The sequence below is a fragment of the Antechinus flavipes genome, chromosome 2 (assembly GCF_016432865.1).
Source record: "Antechinus flavipes isolate AdamAnt ecotype Samford, QLD, Australia chromosome 2, AdamAnt_v2, whole genome shotgun sequence".
Lineage (NCBI taxonomy): Eukaryota > Metazoa > Chordata > Mammalia > Dasyuromorphia > Dasyuridae > Antechinus > Antechinus flavipes.
The window spans coordinates 145,355,767-145,378,606 of record NC_067399.1 but is presented as its reverse complement, the minus strand read 5'-3'; the positions used below and the strand labels follow the sequence as shown (position 1 = coordinate 145,378,606).

General features: G+C 36.5%; 1 protein-coding gene across 1 annotated transcript in view; it reads right to left on the bottom strand.

The window, feature by feature from the left end:
* The window catches only part of KIF13B (kinesin family member 13B), a 249,415-nt gene that overhangs the window by 93,067 nt on the left and 133,508 nt on the right, over positions 1 to 22,840 (bottom strand). Inside the window, exons 14-17 of the mRNA XM_051975736.1 lie at positions 13,783 to 13,913; positions 6,386 to 6,472; positions 3,822 to 4,015; positions 1,075 to 1,288 (exon numbers count right to left, since the gene is read on the bottom strand). Of these exons, the coding sequence (XP_051831696.1) occupies positions 1,075 to 1,288; positions 3,822 to 4,015; positions 6,386 to 6,472; positions 13,783 to 13,913 (626 nt within the window). The remainder of the gene's footprint in view (positions 1 to 1,074; positions 1,289 to 3,821; positions 4,016 to 6,385; positions 6,473 to 13,782; positions 13,914 to 22,840) is intronic.

Here is a 22,840-nt window from a genome sequence, read left to right as displayed (position 1 = left end):
GATAGTTTAGTTCTGCTGGAACCTCCAGGTTTGGCTAGTACAGATAGAAAGGATTGGATATATTCCACTAATCTAAGTGAACATATGTGGATCTAGCCTTGCCTCTTTACTCTTTACTCCACCAATCCTAGTCCTCACAACAGACTACTGATTTAAATGTTTTCTGTTGTCATATCATGAATAATACAGTTATGAATATATTTGGACATTTAAGTGGTACTGATAGGGCGAATAAGATGTTTGGGTAGGTCATAGTGAGGAGCAATTGTCAGGAGAAGACTTTTGTTGAATTTCAGTGGACCTTTGTAGCAGTGGGCCCTACCTAGTTGCACTCCACAGCTATACCCTGAGGCAAACAGGGAGAAGCATTGACAGGATTATCTTGTAATTCCTTGTCCAATTCCTAGCACTGTGGGGTGTCTACAGAAATGGTATCCCATCAGATGTCAATTCCCAAAGTTATTTTTCTCCTATAAAAGAATCCACTTTAAATCCCACTTTTCTGCAAACTCCTTTTAGAGGTAGCTCTCTTACTAAGTGTCCCAAAGGTTAGTTCACTAGGAACTTAGCCCCACCTTAATGGCACCTTCACCCTTTTAATCCCTAAAAATTCTCTTGGAATTTAGCCTGCCAATCAACAGTGTAATAATAAAATCTTTGCCTCTTGATTTGGAGATGATGTAAGCCTACAAAATCTTTTAAGATATCTTGTGAAACAAAAATCCCAATATATTTGGGGGGTTCAATACCCCATATTCTAAAATTTGGTAGACTGTACATGGAGAACCCTGAAACCCCAATATATTTGGGGATTCAGCACTTCTGTACCCTTGTGCCCCATCAGCACAGTGGATGGAGCACAGAGCTTGGAGTCAGGAAGAATGAATTTAAATCCAGTCTCAGACACTTATTAGCTGTGATCACACAGTCATTTAACCCTATTTTCCTGTTCATCTATAAAATGAGCTGAAGAGCAAACTGCTCCAGTATCTATGCCAAGAAAATCCTAAATGGTGTCACAAAGAATCAGACTCGACTAAAAAATGACCAAATCACAACAATAATGTCACCTACCTTTCTTCTGCCCATTGTCTTAAGCGTTGCTGAGCACTGGGAGAATGGAAGGGGAACTTGTCCATGCTACTACGGTAGGGCTGTTTCTCAGGAGAAAGCCTCCTTCTTAGCTGCTCGAGCTCATGTTCATACATCAGTCTCTGACGTTCCAATGCTGACCGCTTCTCTTCTTCATGCTGCTGCTCTAAGCTATACAAGATGGACTGCATTGGATCTAATCAAGATCAGGAAAACACAGATAAGTACTTGAAACAAAATAAAGTATTTGGTTTAAAAATTCAAAGACAAAACACATACTTCAAATATTTTTCTATAATTCTGTTACACTGTTTAAGAGAATCTCTGACTAAAACATTTCCTTCTCTTAATATCATGTGAATTTTTAGAAAACATATAGTGTGTTAAGAGACTACTAAAATAATATCATGGGCTCAATTTCACAAAAGAATTTGGGTTCACATTTCATGAAGAAAATGTAAAAATGGTCTACTTAAGATTTGAATATTGGCAATATTTAAAAAGCCTAAAGTTTTAAAAAATTACAACCATCAATACCTAAAAGCTGCAAAATTGAGGCAAAAATATTTGTGGATATTAAAATTCTATCCTATCTGATTATATCTTATTTCAAAATATTTCTCCATTTTCAGTATTTTAAAATAATTCCTAACAAAAATATTACAAAGCTCAATAACTCATAATTCCTAAGAAAAAGTAATGATTAGGAGAGTGTTTAGAGAAGAGGGGGAAAAAAATCAATATTTGGCTAAAATGTTTTAAATCTGTATTGGAGTGACACAATTATTTTACCTAAAATTTTTACCACAAGTACCTGAAGACAAATAGAAGAAATTTATACCCATACTCTCAGTCTCTATCATGTCTTCACTTATAAAGTTTAACTCCTACTTCTTAGCAAAAAAGAAAATAGTATTAGGTTTCACTATGGAAGATAATAGCAGTTATAGAATGGAACTATTTTCCTAGATATATGTGAAAATGTTAAATGATGACAGTAAATAATAATATCTTTAAAATAATAAGGTTAATAATCATTAAGCATGTTTGGAATCAGAGCATCTGCCTATGAATCCCAACTCTGCAAGCTAATAAGAACAAACTAATCAGGCCTGACATTCCAGTGTTGGAAAGCACCTTTGTGATCATACAAATTAGCTTTCCCACAACAACATATTTATCAAGTGGGTTATCCAGTACCTGCTGGAAAACTTCTGAGGAGGATGAACCCACCACATCAGAAGCTGTCCATTTCACTTTGGGATGGTTGTCTTGTGAAGAAGTTTCTGATGTCAAGCCTAAATTTGATTCCTTGAAAAAAATCCAATCTTTACCATTGTTCTTCCTAGTAAAGCCAACCAGAACAAATCAAATAACTCTTCCACAAGATAGACTTGACACTTAAAGATTACAAAAAAACAAAAACCAGCTACTGTGTCTCCCCCAAATCTTCTTTCTCTCCTCCAAATTATTCTCAGTTTCTTCAATTGATATTCTCATTACATAAGGCACTATTCAGCATACTGATTATGTTCATTTGGACATTTTCTAATCCTTCCTAAAATGTAATACCCAAAAGTGAATGCAATACTGCAGGTATGATTTGAACAGAATTCTCATTTCTTTATTCCCAGAAATTAATTCTCTCTTAATGCAACTGAAAATTACATTAGTTTTTTTTTTTTTTTTTTTTTTTTTTTTTTGGGTTGCCATATCATGCTCCCAATTTATACCCAGTTATTAGTTCACTTAAAATCACCATATATTTTTCAAACTACAGTCTAACCATCCCTCCACCTACATTTCATATTTGTGGGATTAATTTCTTGAACACAAGAGTAAGACATTTATTCCTATTAAATTTCTTAAATAAACTAAAGCCAGTGTCTGGGTCTGTCAATTTTTTTGATGATAACTCTGCTATCCAGGGTACTGCATATGCCTCCAAACTTTGTGTCATCTATAAATCAAACAACAGTGGCTTTATCCAAACTTCTCATATAGACACAAGAGAGTAGAGGATCAAAGAAAAAAAACTAGGAGCATTTCACAAAAGATCTGATAAGACAAACAATTAAAGGCTTACTCCAAAACCAGTCAATCAGCCAGTCCCAAAAATCTATCTAATCATACTGTTCTCCAAAGTACACTCCTTGGTCCTTTTCACAAGATCTCATCAAACACTATCAAATTTAGAAATCTGGTCAAAAAAGAATTTAATGCTGAACTGCATAATGTTTTTGCTGAAGCCACATTAGCTCTTTAAAATGATGATTCTTTTTTCTAGATGTTCACTCATTACTTCTTTAACAACAAATCCTAGAATTTTCTGAAAATTGGGAATATAAATATATTTGTAGAATAGATTAACACTGCAGTGCTTTCTAAAGAACCTTTCACTGGCTTCTCACACTAACCTGACCTTGGGTATGTCATTATTTCTATGAGGCTATTTCCTGACCTGTAAAATAAGTGCATCAAATAAGACTGCTAAGTTCCTTTATGACTTTGTATTTTATTCTACTTTCAGTGACTCAAATCTGGGGACAGTGAAGAAATGCTGTAAACTAGAAGTCTGGGGGAAATCTGATTTTTGAGTACAAGGTAAATCAAAGGTATATAGAAAAGCAATGTAAATTCTTCCATTTTGATGACTATTTGGAAGACCTTTTCCGTAATAATGTGACTCCTAAAAATTCCCAAAAGCACAACAATGAAATACTATTTACCATTGTTCCCCAGAGCTTTCATAGTCACTTCCATTTGTGCATACTCATAATTGAAATTAATTTCACTGGACACTTCACTTGAAGTGTCTCCATCTACATCCAGCTGCTCCACACTGCTGCTATTCTTCACAGAATTGTCTTGATCCTCATCTTCTTCTTTATCTATTTTCTTTTTCTTTTTAGGCAAATTGAGTCTTAAGAAAGTGAAAAAAAAAAGTTTTTCTCAATAAAATTTCATTGATTCATTTAAAAAACATGGAATAAAGTATCTATTAAAGACCAGGTGACAACTACCATTCACATTTAGAGAGCACTTAAAATTTACAAAGTACTTTTGCCAAAAAAAGCACAGAGTTTATAAAACAGTCATTGCTCTAAGGATCTGACAAATCAATAACATAAATAACACATATGCAACACAAACAACTGTATCACTTATATGAAATATGACCTTATGATTATTACAAATTTAATATAAGAAGAATTCATTATATAGCTAAGATATTCAGGCTTCATGTAATGGGCATAAATTTAAGCTAAGTATTGAAGGATGGTTAGGAGTTCTCTAAGTTAAAGAGAAGAGAAAGATACAGGCAAAAAAGATTCAGTCAAAGACAGAGCATATTTCAGGGGAAAGTCAAGCAACCAAAACAAACTGACACCTAAGGTGATTAAATCACCATAAGAGTTTTCAGAGTTTGGTAGATAGAAACATGGAAATGGATTAGAATTCCATCCTAGAAACTTTCTAGCACTGTAATCCTTAGAGGTCACTAGAATGTGATAGTGGAAAAGAGTGTTGGATTTGGAATAAGGCAAGGAAAATTAAAATCTATTTTCTGTACTTATTACTTGTGAGAATTTAGGCAAGGCCCACTTAACCTCTCTGAGACTCAGTTCTTCATCTGTAAAATAAGGGGGTTGGACTAGATGCCCTTAAAGGTGCCTTTTAGCAATAAATCTATGTTCTTATGTCTGCAAACCTGTTTTTCTCATCTATACATGGAAGTAATAATAGCACTTATATTGCAAGATTGTCATAAGCATAAAGTTTAATGTTATATGTAAAAACCATTACCTAAAAAAGTACCATATAAATTTCTGTTCATATTATTATTAGACAATGGAAAGTCAATATAGCCTGATGCACAAGAAAATGATGTTATCAAACTGTTGCTTTAGAAAGATTAATCTGACAGGGTGGATTAAAGGGATAATATCTCTACCCAAAAAGCCTGGACTATTGCAATAGTTTAGACATGATAAGATCCTTCAACTAGGGGTTAAAATGTAAGAGATGCTTCCACGGAAGACTAAACAGGATTTGATCATTGAAAGTAGTAGCGAAAGAGGAGACAAAGATGACTCTGAGGTTTTAAACCTTACTGATTAGAAGGGTAGCATAAATGATAGACATAATTGTAAGATGAGAACTTGGATTTAAAGGAAAATGATAAGTTTGATTTTTAAATAATCTGAGTTGGAGAATGAAGCAAGACAGGTAGAACAAAGAGTAGGAAATATAGGACTAGAGCTTGAAAGAGAAGTTAAGACTGGAGTTAGAACTAAATAAATGAGTCAAGATCCCAAAATCTCTCTAAAATTTGTAAAATGCACTAAAATCTTAACATGATAAAATGTTAGAGGAACAAATGAAGAGTCCCATTTCAATTAGTTATTACAAGCATTTTTAAGTGCTTACTTACTATGAGCTAAGTATTAGAGACAGAAAGACAAAAATATGGTCCCTGCCTTCAAGAAGCTCACATTCTTGAATTCTTTCCATTAAAAAAAAAAGAAAGAAAGAAAGAAAAGAAAAAAGAATCTCACATTCTACTGGGGAGTTAACAAATTAACATATACATATAAAAATTTATAAAAGGTAATTTCAGAGAGATAGCACCAAAAATAAGGAGGAACTAGAAAGGTTTCCTATAGTAATACTGATGAGTCTTGATGGAAGTTAGATGAAATGGGACAGCATTCCAGGGAGAGATCTCCCACAAGGGAATATGTGAGTCATCAAGTTAAGGGTCATAGTTCAAGCTCTAAGTGTACATAATAATCACAAGGGAGAAAAACAACAAAAGCAACAGTAAGAATCATAAGTTCTACCAGTTTGAAAAGAACATACAGAGAAAATTTCCTTTTACTTCATATTGCCTAGAAATATGTTTTGCAGGTTTTCTCATGTATAATTGATATGTTGATTGGCTTCTTAATGAACAAGGGAGGAAGTGAAAAGAGAGAATTTGGACATCAAAATTTCTAAAAAATTAATGCTATAAATAAAGGATATATGAGATAAATAAATGATTATAAAATTCAAAGAAAAATGTTTGCCTATCTAATCTATGGTTTTTAAATCCACTGAGTTTAAATTTTTTACCTCCCTATGGATTAGACGTAATGCTCTGCACATATTAGATCCTTAATAAAAGCTTAGTGTTGCTGAATTAAACTAAATCAAATTCTAAATCTATATTTTTTAGCTTCAGATTAAAACGCTCAACATTTTAGGGCCTTTCTTAAAGGACTAATGTACAATGTCAAAACTCCCATACCTGAAAAAGTGGTTGTTTCCCCATAGGATTCGGTCTCCATGATGTAACTGTATAGGACTTGCAACAGAAGAACCATTTACAAATGTCCTGTGTGGAGAAAAGGTTAAATTTACAAGTGAATTACGATAACTGCCATTTATATTTTAATAATTAACTATCATTAGAAATATAGTCTTTAACAATTTCTTAAAAAATTAACACACACCCTTATACCCTCGCAATTTATAGGAACTATAAAATCTATCAATCTCTATAACAATTTGGAAATGTATCACATTTAAGTTCATTATTAGTAGTTTTTAAAATGCCATCTACATGAATACACTGTAGTGAATATTTTAAAAATTAAATAGGGCAATAAAAGTTACTACTAAAATAATCAATCAATAAATATTTATTAAGCACCTACAATGTGCTAGGCTCTGTGCTAACAAGCACAGCAACAATATAAAATATAAGTACCAGATGAATCAATGAGGCCCCAGAGTAATGGTTTTTAAAGTGGGGTATCCAAGATAAATCATGGAAGTATTAGGAAGAAATGTTAAAACTAAGGAACACAATTTATCAATTTTCATTGCTGATCAATCACTTCATCAAATATTTATTAAGCTCCTACTAAGTGCCAGGAACTGCACACACTTGTAGCAACAACCTGTCTCTGCTGATGCCCTTCCCTTGACCTATACCCAGTGGGGACTCTACAGACTACCACTTAGGCAGGCAACCAACCATCAGAGAATAGTATTTAGAGGCTTCTGTCCTCTTTCCCCCATTCTCAGGAGAATAATGTAAACAAAGCTGGAAAATTCTAAGACAGCCAGGTTGGGGAAAGTCTAAGCTAAGATGAGGAGTTTGTATTTTATCCTACAACAAAAAGGAAGACCTGGAAGGCTGCTGAGGAGGGAAATAACATGTGGAGACCTAGGGTTCTAGCACCTAGGTATGTAAATGATGGTTTGGAGAGGAGAAAGAAGGGGCTGGAAGCAGGCCAACAAACTAGAAGGTCATCACAAGAGTATAAACAAGAAGTAGTAGCCACGTGAATGGAACATAAAGGAAGAATGAAAATTCAACAACAGGAGGGCAACAGGAAATGAACCAAGGAGCAGAGTACTGGACAGAGGTGGGAGACCCCAGGGCTGAGAGCAGAGAAAGACAGCAAGTTCCATTTCTGGCCATGTCAAGGTCACCGATTATCCCTCATGCCAATGGGATGTCCAGGTGAAGATGGTGCAGGCAGATGGTGCTATGAAACTGACATACAGGTGAGAGATTAGGCCTTATTAGGCAGATCTAGGAATCATCTGAAGAGAGAAGATAACTGACCCTACAGAAGGTAAAATGAAAAGATGGCCCAGGAGATAACTTTGAGGAATATCAAAACATATGGGTAGGTGGATGATGAACTAGCAAAAGACGCTGAAAAGAAGCACCAGGTGAGAGCTGTGTCACAGATGCCAAGAATAAACAAGGGAACAGGGCGGGTCACAGTATCAAAAGTTAAAGAGAGCTTATGCAAGTTATGGACTGAGAAGAGGCCACTGATTAGCTAACAGGTGGTCCAGAGATATGTTTCAGCAGAGTGCTAAGGTTGGAAACTGGATTAAAAACAGTCTAGAATGGTTAGATGAGAAGTAGCAGCAAATATAGGCAATTTTTTTTCAGAGATTAGCAATAAAGGGGAAGAAAAGGAAGATAGCTTAATGGAAGAGTCTTTTAAGTACAGAGAAGACCCATACACATTTGTAAACCACTGAAAAAGAACCAGTAGAAAAGGAAAATGAGAGGGGAAGAATAGTAAATGAGATAAACTTCAGGAAGGTCAAAACCAGAGTAACAAGGAGAGACTGAGTCTGGGCAAATTAAATCTCAGAGATAAATACAAAAAGAGGTTTTTAAAACACGAATTAGGAGAGACGAGGGAATTTATCTCAGATGGCTTCAAATTCCTCAATAAACTAGCCTAGAACATCTGCTGATGGGTATGGAGGTATTAAGAGCTTAAGGAATAAAGTTATGAAAAATCATTTTTGAGGACAGTTTTAGAGTTTTTTATCAGACACAAATAAAATGGCTGCCATGAAACAGTAAAGGTCTAGTTATTAGATGACATAAATTTGTAGTTAGGGTGGAAGTTAATTAAACATTTTTAAAGTTCCTAATATATGCAAAGTACAGTGCTAAGGAAGGGAGATACAGTTACCAAAATAAAATAGTCTCTGACCTCAAAGTAGTTACATGATTCTGGGAGATTACAAATTTACACAGCTAAGTAAATACAAAATATACACAAGGCAAGTACAAAGTAATTTTAGGGGAAAGGTACAATGGGAACAATTGGAGAGATCAGCAAAGGTCACTTACTGTATGAGGTGACATTAAGCTGAGTCTTTAATAAATCTAAAGATTCTAAGAGGGAAGAGAAAGAAGGAAGGAAACACACTCCTGTATGATATGAATAAAGTAAGAAATATGCCAATTTGGGTTTGTTCATGTATACTTATTGTGTATCTGATTTATACTTTAATATATTTAACATCTACTGGTCATCCTGCCATCTCGGGGAGGCGGTGGGGAAAAGGAGGGGAAAATTTGGGACAAAAGGTTTGGCAATGGTCAATGCTGTAAAATTACCCATGCATATAACTTGTAAATAAAAAGCTATTTAAAAAAAGAAGAAGAAATATGCCAGTTTGGAAGGCAGAAAGAAGAATACTAAGATGAATAAATCTAGAAAGACAGGTTAGAGTTAGATTATTAAGTCCTTAAGGGCCAAAGAGAAGAGTCAGTGTTTTTATCCTACAGAAAATTGAGAGTAAGTGAAGCTTCTAGAGCAGAGAAGGGATGTGATGAGATACTGTTCTGTGATTTCCTTCAAATACATTCAGCAGTGTGGGGAAATGGAGAAAGCAAGACTGGGAAATGATCTGAGTAGCAAGGCACGAAAGGCAAAAAAAGACAAAAGGACCAGGGATTCAAGGGTAGAGAACAATGCCATGCCAAATTGGTAAACCACAGGGTCAGGAGCATGACGATGGTCTCCCAAGTGGGGCAAAAGCACAGAGAATAGTCAAGGAAAACAGAAAGAGACTGAAGATTATGGCAAGGACAAAGAACAGGATTAAAAGGAGTGAAATAGGAAGGAAATGGAAGCCTAGGAAATTATAACACAAAGGGCAATTTCAAAGTATAAGATAATAGAGTAGCAACTCTGGATGTAAGACCTAAGGTAGGACCACTTCTATGGCTGGCAAGGTTTGAGTGAAGATGCAATTGGTAGGGACCAATGACATCAAGAGGCTAAGATGCCACAGTATTCTAAGTGATAGCTAAATTTATTGTAATGCCCTGAAGTATCTTCAAGAGCGACCTGGAGGACCAGTACGTGGAAAATTACTGTATAACACTCTGAAGAGGTTAAATAGATGAAATGAACCTTAAAAGAGGAGGCAACTGAGTTACTCCACTGGGAGGATAAGGCAGGTGCAGAAGGTAGAAAGGAGAAGATTTATTCTTCCTGGACTTGCAGGGATAGGAGAGGAATAACTTGCAGTGAAGAGTCATTTGTAGACAACCAAGACAAACTTGTAGCCAAGTGTCACTTGTAGACAACCAGGTTCCTAGGAGTGTCACTAGACGGAGAGTAATTTGAAGTGAGCTATTTAGGACAAGGTAGAATTTATTATTAGAGCAGGGGTTCCAGAGAGCATAATAAAATAAAAGAACAAAGGAGGATTTGGACTTAAGAGAAGCAAGGTTGGGGTAGTCAGAGATGAATGTTAGAATAAATACTCAGAAGAAAGAATTTACCTCCACAGATAATCACTTTGAATTATGGGAATAAGTGGAATAAGGTAGGGGCAAGAAAATACACTGCCCTGTGATAAGTAGCATGAATGTCTGCAGTGGTAACAGCTGCTTTCCCTTGCTTACCATCCTGCCAGTGTGGGGGAGTGCAGGGGCAGCAAGGAGTTGTAGTTAGGAATCTGAGTCAGTCAATATATATGTGGTAAGAGGAATACACCTTCATTGATTCAGGGAGTTTTTGGTGAGGAATCTCCATCTGCAATGTCAATCAGCAATTCTTCTGAAATTCCAGTCAGGCTTGGAATCAGTAAGACTGTCCAGTTTGAAGTCTATTCTCTATGCACAGCTCTGTGATGTACTTCTCATGGGTTAGAAATCTCATCTTTGGTGACCACAAGTCATGTGATCTGGCTAAGTCTTAAGTAAGTCATCCCAGGGGAGATCCAAGACTATACTGACAGAAGATAACTCATTTCATATTCCTTTATATCCTGCTTCAGACCTTTTGCCATATTTTAAATGAAATAGTATGTACCAAATGCTCACTTCAGACAAATAACTTATATAAGTTGATTATTCATGTACATTTCACTATGAAATGCTGATTTTTAAAAGTCACTTAATTTAGATTCTTAAACCACTGTGCCTTATAAAGGAAATTAAATAAAAGTGCTTAGCCTTCAAATAAAGCAGGGCCACCTAATGGTGAAATTCTTGAACATTTTAAAAAATAAAGTTAGAGATTTGGAAAAAAAACAAAAAACTTTCTCTAGAAAATGTTAACACCTGTACACTTCAGAAGTCTCAAACTAATTAGAAGTCACACACTAATTAGAATTTCTATGGCAGAAAATCTATGTAGTACGTTTTTCAATATATAGATTTTGAGGAAAGGGTACTATGCAAAACAAAATGAGAATTGAAAAAAACATAGACTTATGTCAGCACAAACTCTAGTGAACACAGTAATTTTCCAGTTTATAATATACTAAATAACCATGTAAAATATTAAATTAAGCAGTTTAATAATTAATTTCTTAGAGATAACACTGCTATATGACAGTTTAGGATCAAATGCAATATGGTCTCTTCTTGAGAAGATGTGGTTAATCAGAGGACATTACAAATATTTTAATGAGATGAACATGAATCACAGGTTTAGCAAGTTAATTTCGGCCTCAACATTACTCAGAATTTATGGCAATTAAGAGATCTTTAAGATTCTGGAAAACTAGTCGACAAAGACTGACATATTACAAAGAAGCAGGCAGAAGATTCACACGAGATGATGAAAAGGCAAAAAAGCAATAGAAATGACTAAAACTATGCAGATGTTCCCATTCCCAGGAAAGAAAGAAGGTAGGTTATTGCTTCTCCTTTGTTCTCAAAGAAGACCATGACATCAGGGATTTGATCCCATGACATGCAAATGAATTGGATTTCAGTGAGAGAGGGCTGGGCAAGGTCCCAAACCTCACTTTTCACTCCAGAACTATCTGGGTGGCCAGTGGAGAGCAGGATGACTAGAGATGGTCCTGGATGCCATGGGAAACCTGGGCCTTTTTAAGCTAAGGTCTTCTACAGGTTTCAGTTTGACTGAGGCCATGCCCAAACAATGATTAAGGCTAGGTAAGAAATGGGGCAGAGAATGGTCTCTTTATCTAGTCAAAAAAAAATTTTTTTTAAACAATCTGGGAGGGGAAGATACCTAGAGTTTCTGGCCAAAAAAAGAAATAGCTTTTATTTACATTTACTCTGAGCCAATCAGGACCCAAATAATGATAACATGAGATTTGGCCTGGAACCTTTAAGGAGAGTAGAGTGATTTTGGTTTAAGATATGGTCCTCAATGTATTCTGATGGGAAGTGGACTTCTTTGACAAAGAGACCTGAGTTCCAATGGATAAATGATGGACAGAAACAGCTACACCCAAAGAAGGAACACTGGGAAACGAATGTGAACTATTTGCATTTTTGATTTTCTTCCCGAGTTATTTTTACCTCTGAATCCAATTCTCCCTGTGCAACAAGAGAACTGTTCGGTTCTACAAACATATATTGTATCTAGGATATACTGCAACATATCTAAAATATATAGGACTGCTTGCCATCTAGGGGAGAGGGTGGAGGAAGGGAGGGGAAAAATCCGAACAGAAGCGAGTGCAAGGGATAATGTTGTAAAAAAATTACCTTGGCATGGATTCTGTCGATATAATGTTATTATAAAATAAAATAAAATATAAAAAAAAAACAAAAAAAAAGATATGGTCCTCACTCTTAAACTCCAAGATATTTGGTAATGTTTCCATTCCTTTAGGCAGAGCACTCTTCTTTTTTTTTTTCCTTTTTTTAAAAAAATTTTATTTAATAATAACTTTATATTGATAGAAGGCATGCCAGGGTAATTTTTTTACAACATTATCCTTTGCACTCACTTCTGTTCCGATTTTTCCCTCCCCTCTCCTCACCCCCTCCCCTAGATGGCAAGCAGTCCTATATATGTTAGATATGTTGCAGTATATCCTAGATACAATATATGTTTGTAGAACCGAACAGTTCTCTTGTTGCACAGGGAGAATTGGATTCAGAAGGTAAAAATAACCCGGGAAGAAAAACAAAAATGCAAATAGTTCACATTCGTTTCCCAGTATTCTTTCTTTGGGTGTAGCTGTTTCTGTCCGTCATTTATCAATTGAAACTCAGGTCTCTTTGTCAAAGAAATCCACTTCCATCAGAATACATCCTCATACAATATCGTTGTCGAAGTGTATAATGATCTCCTGGTTCTGCTCATTTCACTCAGCATCAGTTCATGTAAGTCTCGCCAGTCCTCTCTGTATTCATCCCGCTGGTCATTCCTTACACAACAATAATATTCCATAACATTCATATACCACAATTTACTTAACCATTCTCCAATTGATGGGCATCCATTCAATTTCCAGTTTCTAGCCACTACAAACAGGGCTGCCACAAACATTTTGGCACATACAGGTCCCTTTCTCTTCTTTAGTATCTCTTTGGGGTATAAGCCCAGTAGTAGCACTGCTGGATCAAAGGGTATGCACAGTTTGATAACTTTTTGGGCATAATTCCAGATTTAGGCAGAGAACTCACAAGTAAGAATATGATACTTTATGTGAATGGAGAGAAGGGAAAAAAGAAAAATAAACAGACTAGGTAGAGAAAAAGAAATATGAGGATCCATCTCTTTCCTTCTTTTGCAAAGGTGATATACTATGTGTGAGGAACACTACATGTTAGTTTTACTGAACTGGGATTTTTCCAACAACACAAAGATTCAACTTATTACATGAAAGAAATCATGGCCCATTCAAAGAAGTGAATACTTTCAGCCACCACAACTGGGCTGTAAAAAGTTAGCAATAATTTTATCATTCAGGAAAAATAAACACAAAATAGCAGTGCTATCTTGAACTTCAATCCTGCAAATGCCTGTCTTTCAAAAAATCCAGTGATTTAAAAAAACAAAAAGCAAAAGTATATCAAATCACCTTGTTATCAACTGTCTCCCAATAAATAATAAATGTAATAGTAATAATGGCTATTACTGTAGCACACAATACCTGGTGTTTTTCTGAGGAGTTAGAATAACTTGGCCCTCTGGAGTGATGTCTATAATACAATGTTCAGGCAGAATTCCCATTCCACAGAGCTGGATATCTTGGGAATTAGCAGATCCTATTAAAGTATGTTCCTGAGGAAGAATGAGATTTAATAATTAGTACAAATTAGAAATTGTAATGTATATTCACTCTTACCTTGGATGGATCCATTATTTTGAATATATATAATCTATCCTCCCACACACACATATAAATATGGGAGGGGGGACCTAAGATCTCACAGACAGAAGGGAGAAGGAGGGGAAAATTTGCAACAAAAGGTTATGCAAGGGTCAATATTGGAAAAATTACCCATATATATGCTCTGTAAATAAAATGCTTTAATAAAAAATAAATAGAAAATCATCCTCATGAAAATTTAATTGAAGGATAGATATCTTTCAAATTAAAAGCTATATTTCAAAATTATATGTAATGTAACTTGCACCAAACCATAAAAGATCATCTACAAGAATTATGAAAAAAAAAAAACCTCTCTATATCAATAAATGACTGGTTCCAGAAGACAGATGATGAAATATCTAGTAAAAATGAGGAACAACAAATGCTACATATGTTGGAAAACATGGCAGCTGTATTGATTTCAAATGCTTTTTTGTTGTTGTTATTATGAAGCACAAAGGGAAAAGGTGGAGGTGGAAATGGGAGTGGAGATATATTAGAAATAATTGGTATAAAAACCAAATCTATCAGTAAAACTTTTTTCTTAAAAAAAAAATTTTATACTAAAATGATTACTAAATCAACTTCATCTCTAACTTTCAAACATCCACAATTTACTTTCCTCAAAGCCCCAATCCCTTTATATAAATATCCCTGCCATTCTCTCTCCTTCAGCAGATGACTTCACCTCAAGACTGAAAGATCTGTGATCTTCCTACACCAGTCTAGATAGAAATCATGAAAGCCTTTTTATTCTATATCATCCTATGATCCTTTTTTTCCATGAATCTTTTATACAGGAACTAGCAAACAAATCCAGATGAAATCTCTCTTGCTCTTTTAACACATAACAGATACCAATGAAGTACTAGGATAGGATCACTATGGACCAGAGCCAGGGAGCAAAGACCCAAGGCTCTTGGTGGCTTCCGTCTGTACTAACACTACTTCTACATCATCTAAGGATATAATAGAGATACCCAACTAGGAGGAAGTCCTTTAGTCCAAGAGATATCTAGAGGCTGAGAAAGTCACCTTGCTAAGGGAGCCTTCTCTATCTATCTAAATACCACTTCCTAGTAGAAATTTTTTTCTCTGAAAAAGTAATATATAAGTAAATATATAAATATATAAAGTAATATAATAAAAGTAAATATTTTGTTGATTGATTATATAGGCTCAAACCAAAACTACTCAAGGGCCAGACAGAATCAGGCTCAGCCTATTCTAAGTACTTAGTCTGCACATACCTACCTACCTTTTGCTACATGATTGGCCTCTTTCCTTCTGTAGTCATATTCCTTTTTCAGTTATACATTTCTTTACGATACCTTTTTGGATCCATTAATTTACCACATACTTGGCCAAAATGACAGATTCATGTGTGTTCCCTCATACATCCTCATTTCAAATGAACAACAACAAAAAACATTTTTGAGGAGTTTATTATGAATAGCAATAACAAAGCAGTTGAAATTGGATCCTTCAAAATAATAACCAAGTTTGGCCCCCCCAAAAAAGGAACTATTAGGCAACAGCGCAACCCTTTGATGAGGTAGAGGTCTGTGGGTATAAAAAAAAAACAACTGCATATAACACCAAATTTTTTTGGATATATTAATTAGTTTAATGGAACTTTCTTTTTTTTCTTCCTGTTTTTTTTTCTCTTAATTCTTTATTACAAAAGTGGCCTTCCAGAAGAAAAGAAGGAAGAGATAGAGTGAAGAATAAGGGTACTTTAAAAAACAAAAACATTAATAAATATTTATTTTTCTAAATAGCTTAGCATGTGCCAAGTACATTGTGCTAAACATTGGGAATATAAAAACAAAAATGACAATTCTTACTCAGCCTCAAGGAGCTTTTTTATTCCAATAAGAACAGATAATATAAAGAAGTGATAGTCAGGGAAGAATAGGATCTGGGAGGTCACAGGAATAAAGAATAGAACAGTGGGACAAGCTCTTGCTTCTATCCTTGATCCTGGTTCTTCAAATGAGGTAGAAAACTAGAGTGGTAAACATGGCAGCAAGAAGGATGAATGAGCTGGATGCACATATCCATCTTCCTTTCCACACATCGCTGCCATCCTATCCATTTCTCCAAGTTCAATTTCTCTCTTTTCTAAAGCTAATCCTTCCAACTATACAATAAATTGGACCCTACTTTTGGTAACATCAAATCTACAAGAGGTTTCTTGGTCTGTAGTATCCCTTCGTTACCAGGCTCAAACCTACTTTGATCTCTTCTGTTTTAGGAAGACAAGTCCAAAAATGATTTGACTCTGAAGCTCCCATCTTCCTTTTTGTGGCTAAACACTTTGAATATGGAATTTTAAACAGTGGTATTACTTCCTATCCACCTATTATCCCTGTAACATGGACAGTCACTTCAGAGTTTTGCAACACCACTTTTCTGATAGCTTGGTCTGTTTTCTTTGATGTGCTTCTCTTTTTCCTCCCACAACCCAACTGGGCTTTCATGCAGGCCTATGACTATAGTTCCTCACTCTTTTTTTCCACAAATTCTACATATATACTCCTAGTACTTCATGTAATAACTCCATGCACAACTCCAAAATTTTCTATATCCACCTGTCTTACTTGAGGCATAGTTCTATATGTCTAACTTCCTACAGGATATTTCTACTTTAATCTTCCACTATCACTTCAAATGAAATATGACCAAATATAAAATCATTTCCACTCCTACCCTCACCAAGAAAAGTTGATCTCCTCCACTAACCCTTTCTATTTCTAATAGTGTTACTACCATTCTTCTAGTCCCCCACGCCAAAAATCCTAGAATTATCTTTCCTCTCTCTTGACCCCAAAATTTCATTAGTCACTAAGCAGTCTCATTCCTTTTCCTAAAGGCATTTAATGACCAGATGAAAAAGAATATAAGTGTTCACAAAACACCAAGCACTAGGCTAAAGACTGGGACACAAGTTGTTGCTGTTGTCCTTCGTTCTCCAAGAGGCCCATGACATCAGGAAGATGCCATGCCATGCGAGTGAATTGGATATAAGTGGGGGGAAGAGGCAGGAGAGGGCACGGGAAAAGATCACCTGCCTCACTTCCTCCCCCAACCTCCCAGAGCCAGCTGGGTCCAGTTGGCCTATTTAAGCTAAGTAATACAAGTACCCTAGACAAACAGTTCCAGCCAAAAAGAGCTGATCTACTAATAAAAAGAGACCACCCCATAGGAAAGGAGTCACCAAGGAAGGATGGGTGACTCAAGGGAGCAGGGCAGAGATAAGCCCTTTAAGGAAGCAATGGCAGTGTTGGGGGGTAGAGGGTCCAAAAATGGTGAGTCTGTAGATGAGAACTTAAGTTTTCAGAAAGACTGAAATTATTTAGCTCTACCCAGGCAAGTAGATGGTGCATTTGGCTTGTACTAGCCTGGGTACTAACATTATGATCCTGGGCACTAACACTATGATCCCGGGCAAGTCATTTCATCTTTATAAACTTCTATTTCTCTATCTATAAAATGAAGCATTTAGAATGAATGGCCTCTAAACTCTCATTCTGGTACTAAATCAATACTGAGGCCCATTCTGAAGATGAGGTAGCATTAGCCCTGGATCTGAATGTCTTTAGAATTCCTCCATAATCTGATCTTGCCCTATGCAATTAATTTTATTTCCCATCCTTCTCTACAATCCAATTTATCTCTTCCCTGTTCCCAAAACATAGTATAAAGTGCTTGACACACAAATGTCTGTCACATAATAGGCATTTAATAAATGTTTGGTCCCTTTCTCCATCTCTCAACTTTCCTGATTCTTTGATGTTACTCAGGCTGCTTCACCTGCCTGAAATAATCCCCTCTCTTCCCTTCAATCTTTGTCCTTCAAGACTCATTGTAATTCTCACTTCCTTTGACATTTTCTCCAGTTTACAGTCATTAAACAGTCATTCAATCAACACACATTTACTGCTCTCTTTCTTTGCTCTGAACATATTCAAGTCAACAAGCCCTTATGTACTAGGCAGAGTTCTAAGTGCTGGGATACAAAGAAAAGCAAAAATAGTTCTTGCCCTCAAGGATCACAATGGAATGGGGAGAGACAGCATATAAACAACTCTGTATAGTAAAGAGAAGTCACCTCATAGAGAAGGCATAAGCATTAATAGGTATAGGAAAGGTTTCTTGGAGAAGGTGAGATTTCATCTGAGACTTGAAGGAAACCAAAGGAAGCCAGGAAGTGGAAGCAGGAGGGAGAAATCTACAGGCATGGAGGCCAGCCAGTAAAAAGGCAAAGAACAGAGTGGTAGACTATCCTTGTTCAGGAAACAGCAAACAGGCCAGTCTCATTGGAATACTTGAAAAGTCTATGTCGGGGTTGGGGTTAGAGAGAGAAAATCAAATATAAGAAGATGGAAAGATAGGAATAGGCTAGGGTGAAGGTCTTTAAAAGTCAAACAGGATTTTATTTGTCCTTGGGAGTAATAGAGTGTCTCTAGAGTTTACTGAATAGGGGAGTGATAAGGTCAGACACACTACTTCAAGGAAGATCATTTTGATAGCTGAATGGAGTATACAGAGTGGAGAAAGATTTGAGGCTGGGAGACCAACCTGCAGATTACTCTCAATCGTCCAAGCAGGAGGTTTTAAGGGCCTGCACCAGGCTGGTGGCAGTGTCACAGAAAAGAAGGGGCCACCTAGAAGAGGTGTCAAAAACCAAAAAGACTTTAGTAACAGATTGAATATGCCAGGTGAGGAAGTGAAGGTGACACCTAGGTTACAAGCCTGGGTCACTGAGGGTGTGGGGGATGTGATCTTCTTCTTCTTATTCTATAATATGTGATGGTTCTCTGGGAAAGCAGGTTTCTTGGGGAGGTTTTCTGGAGACAGCTTTAGTTTCAGTTCAGAGTAATAATCACCTCAAATACAGCCAGATGATAAAATCCAAACGTTTATTTTCTCCTTCCAAGTCTTATCTCTTTCCTTGGGCCCGGGTAGCTTTCTTAGAGGCCTATCTCACTCCTTGGTTCCAAGAGCTCTTGTTGCTAGCTTCAGCCTTTCTCTGAATCCAGTTCTGCCCGATTGCAGATTAGCTTCTCAATCTCCCGAACTGAACTCTCACTCTGTCAATCTTCTGAAGCAACTTTCTGGCTCTAGCTCAACTCCTATTCCACTCCTGGCTTCTTCTGAACTGACGCTCCTCACTCTGAATTTTTTCAACTGACTCTGCTGACTGACCTCAGCTGTTTTTATGCTCTCTCAAAGTTTGACTCTTCCTCTGAGAATGGGATCACACTGGGAGGTGTGAATTCACAAAGTTCCAAAGTTAACTTTGTGAATCTCCCATACTTGTGAATTCCAATGACTACTTAAATACATTAGTGAGTTAGAGAATTTGCTAAGAACCATGCTAAATTAGGCAACTGACATCACTTTGTAAGGATTCTAACAGGGGGACCCTACAACACTGGTGTCAAATAAAAACAGAATGCTTATTGACTCAAAATCCACAAATTTTCATTATGTTCTACTACATTTTTATTTATTTTGTTAAGCATTCCCCAATTACGTATTAGTCTGGTTCAGACTACATTGGGGAATCAAGATCAACAATTCTGCTCTATAATCCCTGGATTGTAAGAGGGGAGAGTTTGGAGTGGGGGAGGCTACAGAGAGGCCAAAAGAATGAGGATTGAGCTATATTGGTGATTTAAAGATTATTGGTAACTCTGAAGAAAGTGGTTTCAGTTGGAAGCCAGACTGCAGAAAAGAAAAGAGGAAGAAAGGAAGTGGAGGCACCAAGTAGAGACTAATTGCTCCAGAGGTTTAGTAACAAAAAGGAGGACAATTATGAGGTGCTTGCTATTATGGATAGCTGGATCAAGTAGTGGGGTTTTTGAGGATGGAGGAGGCAAATCTGGATGCAACAAGGAAACAGCCAAGAGACAGAGACTGGAAATCAGTGAAAATTAAGGATAAGCTGCTGGAGAATATCTGGTGACATGGGATCATGATGGACCTATTATGTTAAAAGCAAGTTCTACAGCTGTTTGGCATCTAATTCTATCCTTCTCTCCTCTGATCTTGCCATCACTCTAGTACAGGCTTTCAACAGATCACACCTTAACTTCTGCAAAAGACTATCTGCCTGGAACCTCTTCCCCAACCCTTTTTAATTCCAGTGCCTTTTTTCTTAATCATTTCCTATTTATTTTGTACATATTTTTGTTTGCATGCTATCTCCCTTATTAAATTTTAAGTTCCTTGAAAGCAGGGTCTAGCTTTTTTTTTTTTTTTGAGGGTATGCTGGCTCAATGATTGGATAATTAATTTAAATTTACTGATTGATTCCTTTATCTCTATGTTAACTTTAACTATTTCTTTTTTTAATAGTATTTTATTTGTCCAAATACAAAGATAGTTTCGACATTCACTTGTCCAAAACCTTGTGTTCCAAATTTTTCTCCCTCACTGTCCCCTCCCCAAGGCAGCAAGCAATCTGATACAGATTAAACTTGTGAAATTCTTCTAAACATATTTCCTTATTTGTCATGTTGTGCAAGACAAATCAGATCAAAAGAGGAAAAACACCAGAAAGAAAAAAAAAAAAAGGCAAGCAAATAACAACAACAAAAAGATGAAAATACTATGCTTTGACCTACATTCTGTCTCCATAATTCTCTCTCTGTATATGGATAGAATTTCTATCCCAAGTCTATTGAAATTGCCTTGAATCACCTCCTAGTTGAAAAGAGGCAAGTCCATCACAGTTGATCATCACATAATCTTGTTACTATGTACAATGTTTTCTTGGTTCTGCTCACTTTATTTAGCATAAGTTCATGTAAGTCATTCCAGGTTTTTCTGAAATTAGCTTGCTCATCATTTCTTATGGAACAATAATATTCCATTTCATTCATATACCATAACTTATTCAGCTATTCCCCAACTAATGGGCATCCAGTCAACTTCTAATTCCTTGCAAGTACAAAAAAGGCTGCTAAAAACATTTTTGCACACAGACCCAGTAGAGACACTGCTGGATCAAAGGGTATGCAGTGTCACAGTTCCAAATTGCTCTCTAGAATGGTTGGATCAGTTCACAATTCTACTAACAATGTATTAGTAGAAAGCCTGTTTCTAGTGAGAAAGTATCCTAGCTTATGTGCAATGCAACATTTTGGAAGGAATCACACAATGCTAGAAATAATAAGATACAGAGATAGCTAGGTAGCTATCAGCTGTCAGTTATAGAGAAATATAACTTGTAGAGCTATATAGAGAACTATAAGCCAAGTACTAACTAGGTTCAATTGAATTCAACAAATACCATAAACATTTCTTAAATACCTTCTCTGTGAATATACTTAGTCAAATGTTAAATACAGGAAGAAAATAAAACCAGTCTCAAAGAGTTACAATCTGCTGGTCAAGAGAAAAATGTTCTAATTATAATGAATGGGATGAATAATCAATCCAAAGAGAAAAATCTTTCTTATAATAAGTGTCACAAAAAGCCTTATCAATAACCTGAGGTTTAAAATAAGGTTAGAAGAAGGAAGAATTTTTTAAAGATTGAAAAGTGGAAAGTAACCCTTCTAAGAATGGGAAATTGTATATATAAAAGCAAAAGAGGTCAGAAAGGTCAAAGTTGGATGAGGAAGAGCAAGTAATCTGGTTTGTCTGGAATCTAAGGAATCAAACCAAACAAGTTAGCACTCAGAGAATGCCGAAGGCAGAAGAGAAGCTTGTTTATTCATTCAAAACTATTTATGAGCAATCCTAATCCCTGCCCCCAGTGCTATCCTTAGCACTATAGGGAATTTGGCAAAACCATAAGTCAATACATAGCTCATTACTGAAGTTCTGGACCCATGTTTGTCTCTCTTTAACACTTTCTGACCTGTATCCTTAACCCAAAAGTCTCCTTTCTAGGAAAGTCTGAGTTCTACTTCAACCCATCCCCCCAAGATTTTTCTTGGAGGCAGCTGACTAAGTAACTAATTCAGCTGACTAAACTGAAGCTTATGCTAAGAAATGAGGCAACCAATAAGCATTTTGAAAATGCTTTCTTTTTGAACCAGGATCTATTTTATCAGCATTGAGAATGTTAAGTAAAGGAACTTTTTTAAATTTAAATTCAATCTCTGTAAGAAGTTGTTGAAAACTTGTATAGTCTTTTGGCTTGAGCACTCAAAGAGTAATTGGTCTGCCCCAAATCTCACAGTGTGTCCTAGGCAAGATCTAACCTGAGGTTTTCCAGACCAATTCTCTCTCTGCTCGGCAGCTGGGCCTCTCCTTTTGAACATAAAGACATTACAAACACAGACACGGTCCTCAAACCCAAAGTCATGAGAAAGGAATAAGTTCCTAGCATCAATAGCCAAGTCCTCAAAGGGAGAGCACACTGCTCCTAGAGTACCAGGGCAAGTGCAGTCCCCTTGGCTGCTAACCACCACCCACCACATCATACCTGTGCGACACAGCCTGGGCAGCTCTTGCCTTCTCTCTCATTCTGCTCGCTTTCCCCTCATACTTCCTAGTGACCTATGAACTGCATCTTCAAACACAACAGGCCTTTACCTCCCCGCCATCAGGGAGCACACAACTCAAAAGGCACGGGGAAAGGAGAAGAGGAAAAGACCCCATGCATCTCCACAACACATTTCCCCCTAACATTGTTGATGGCTTTTAGTCTGTTTTTAAAGACTGGAGTTCTCTATCTCTTGCTGGCAAAAAGTACATAGCCAGTCACAGGCCCAGTCCCCAAAAGAATCCCCACAAAGCTTCCACCAGCCCTGGCTGGCCCCTCCTTCAACAGCTGAGTGGCCCTTCTCTCTTTAAGGATCACCCTCCTGACACC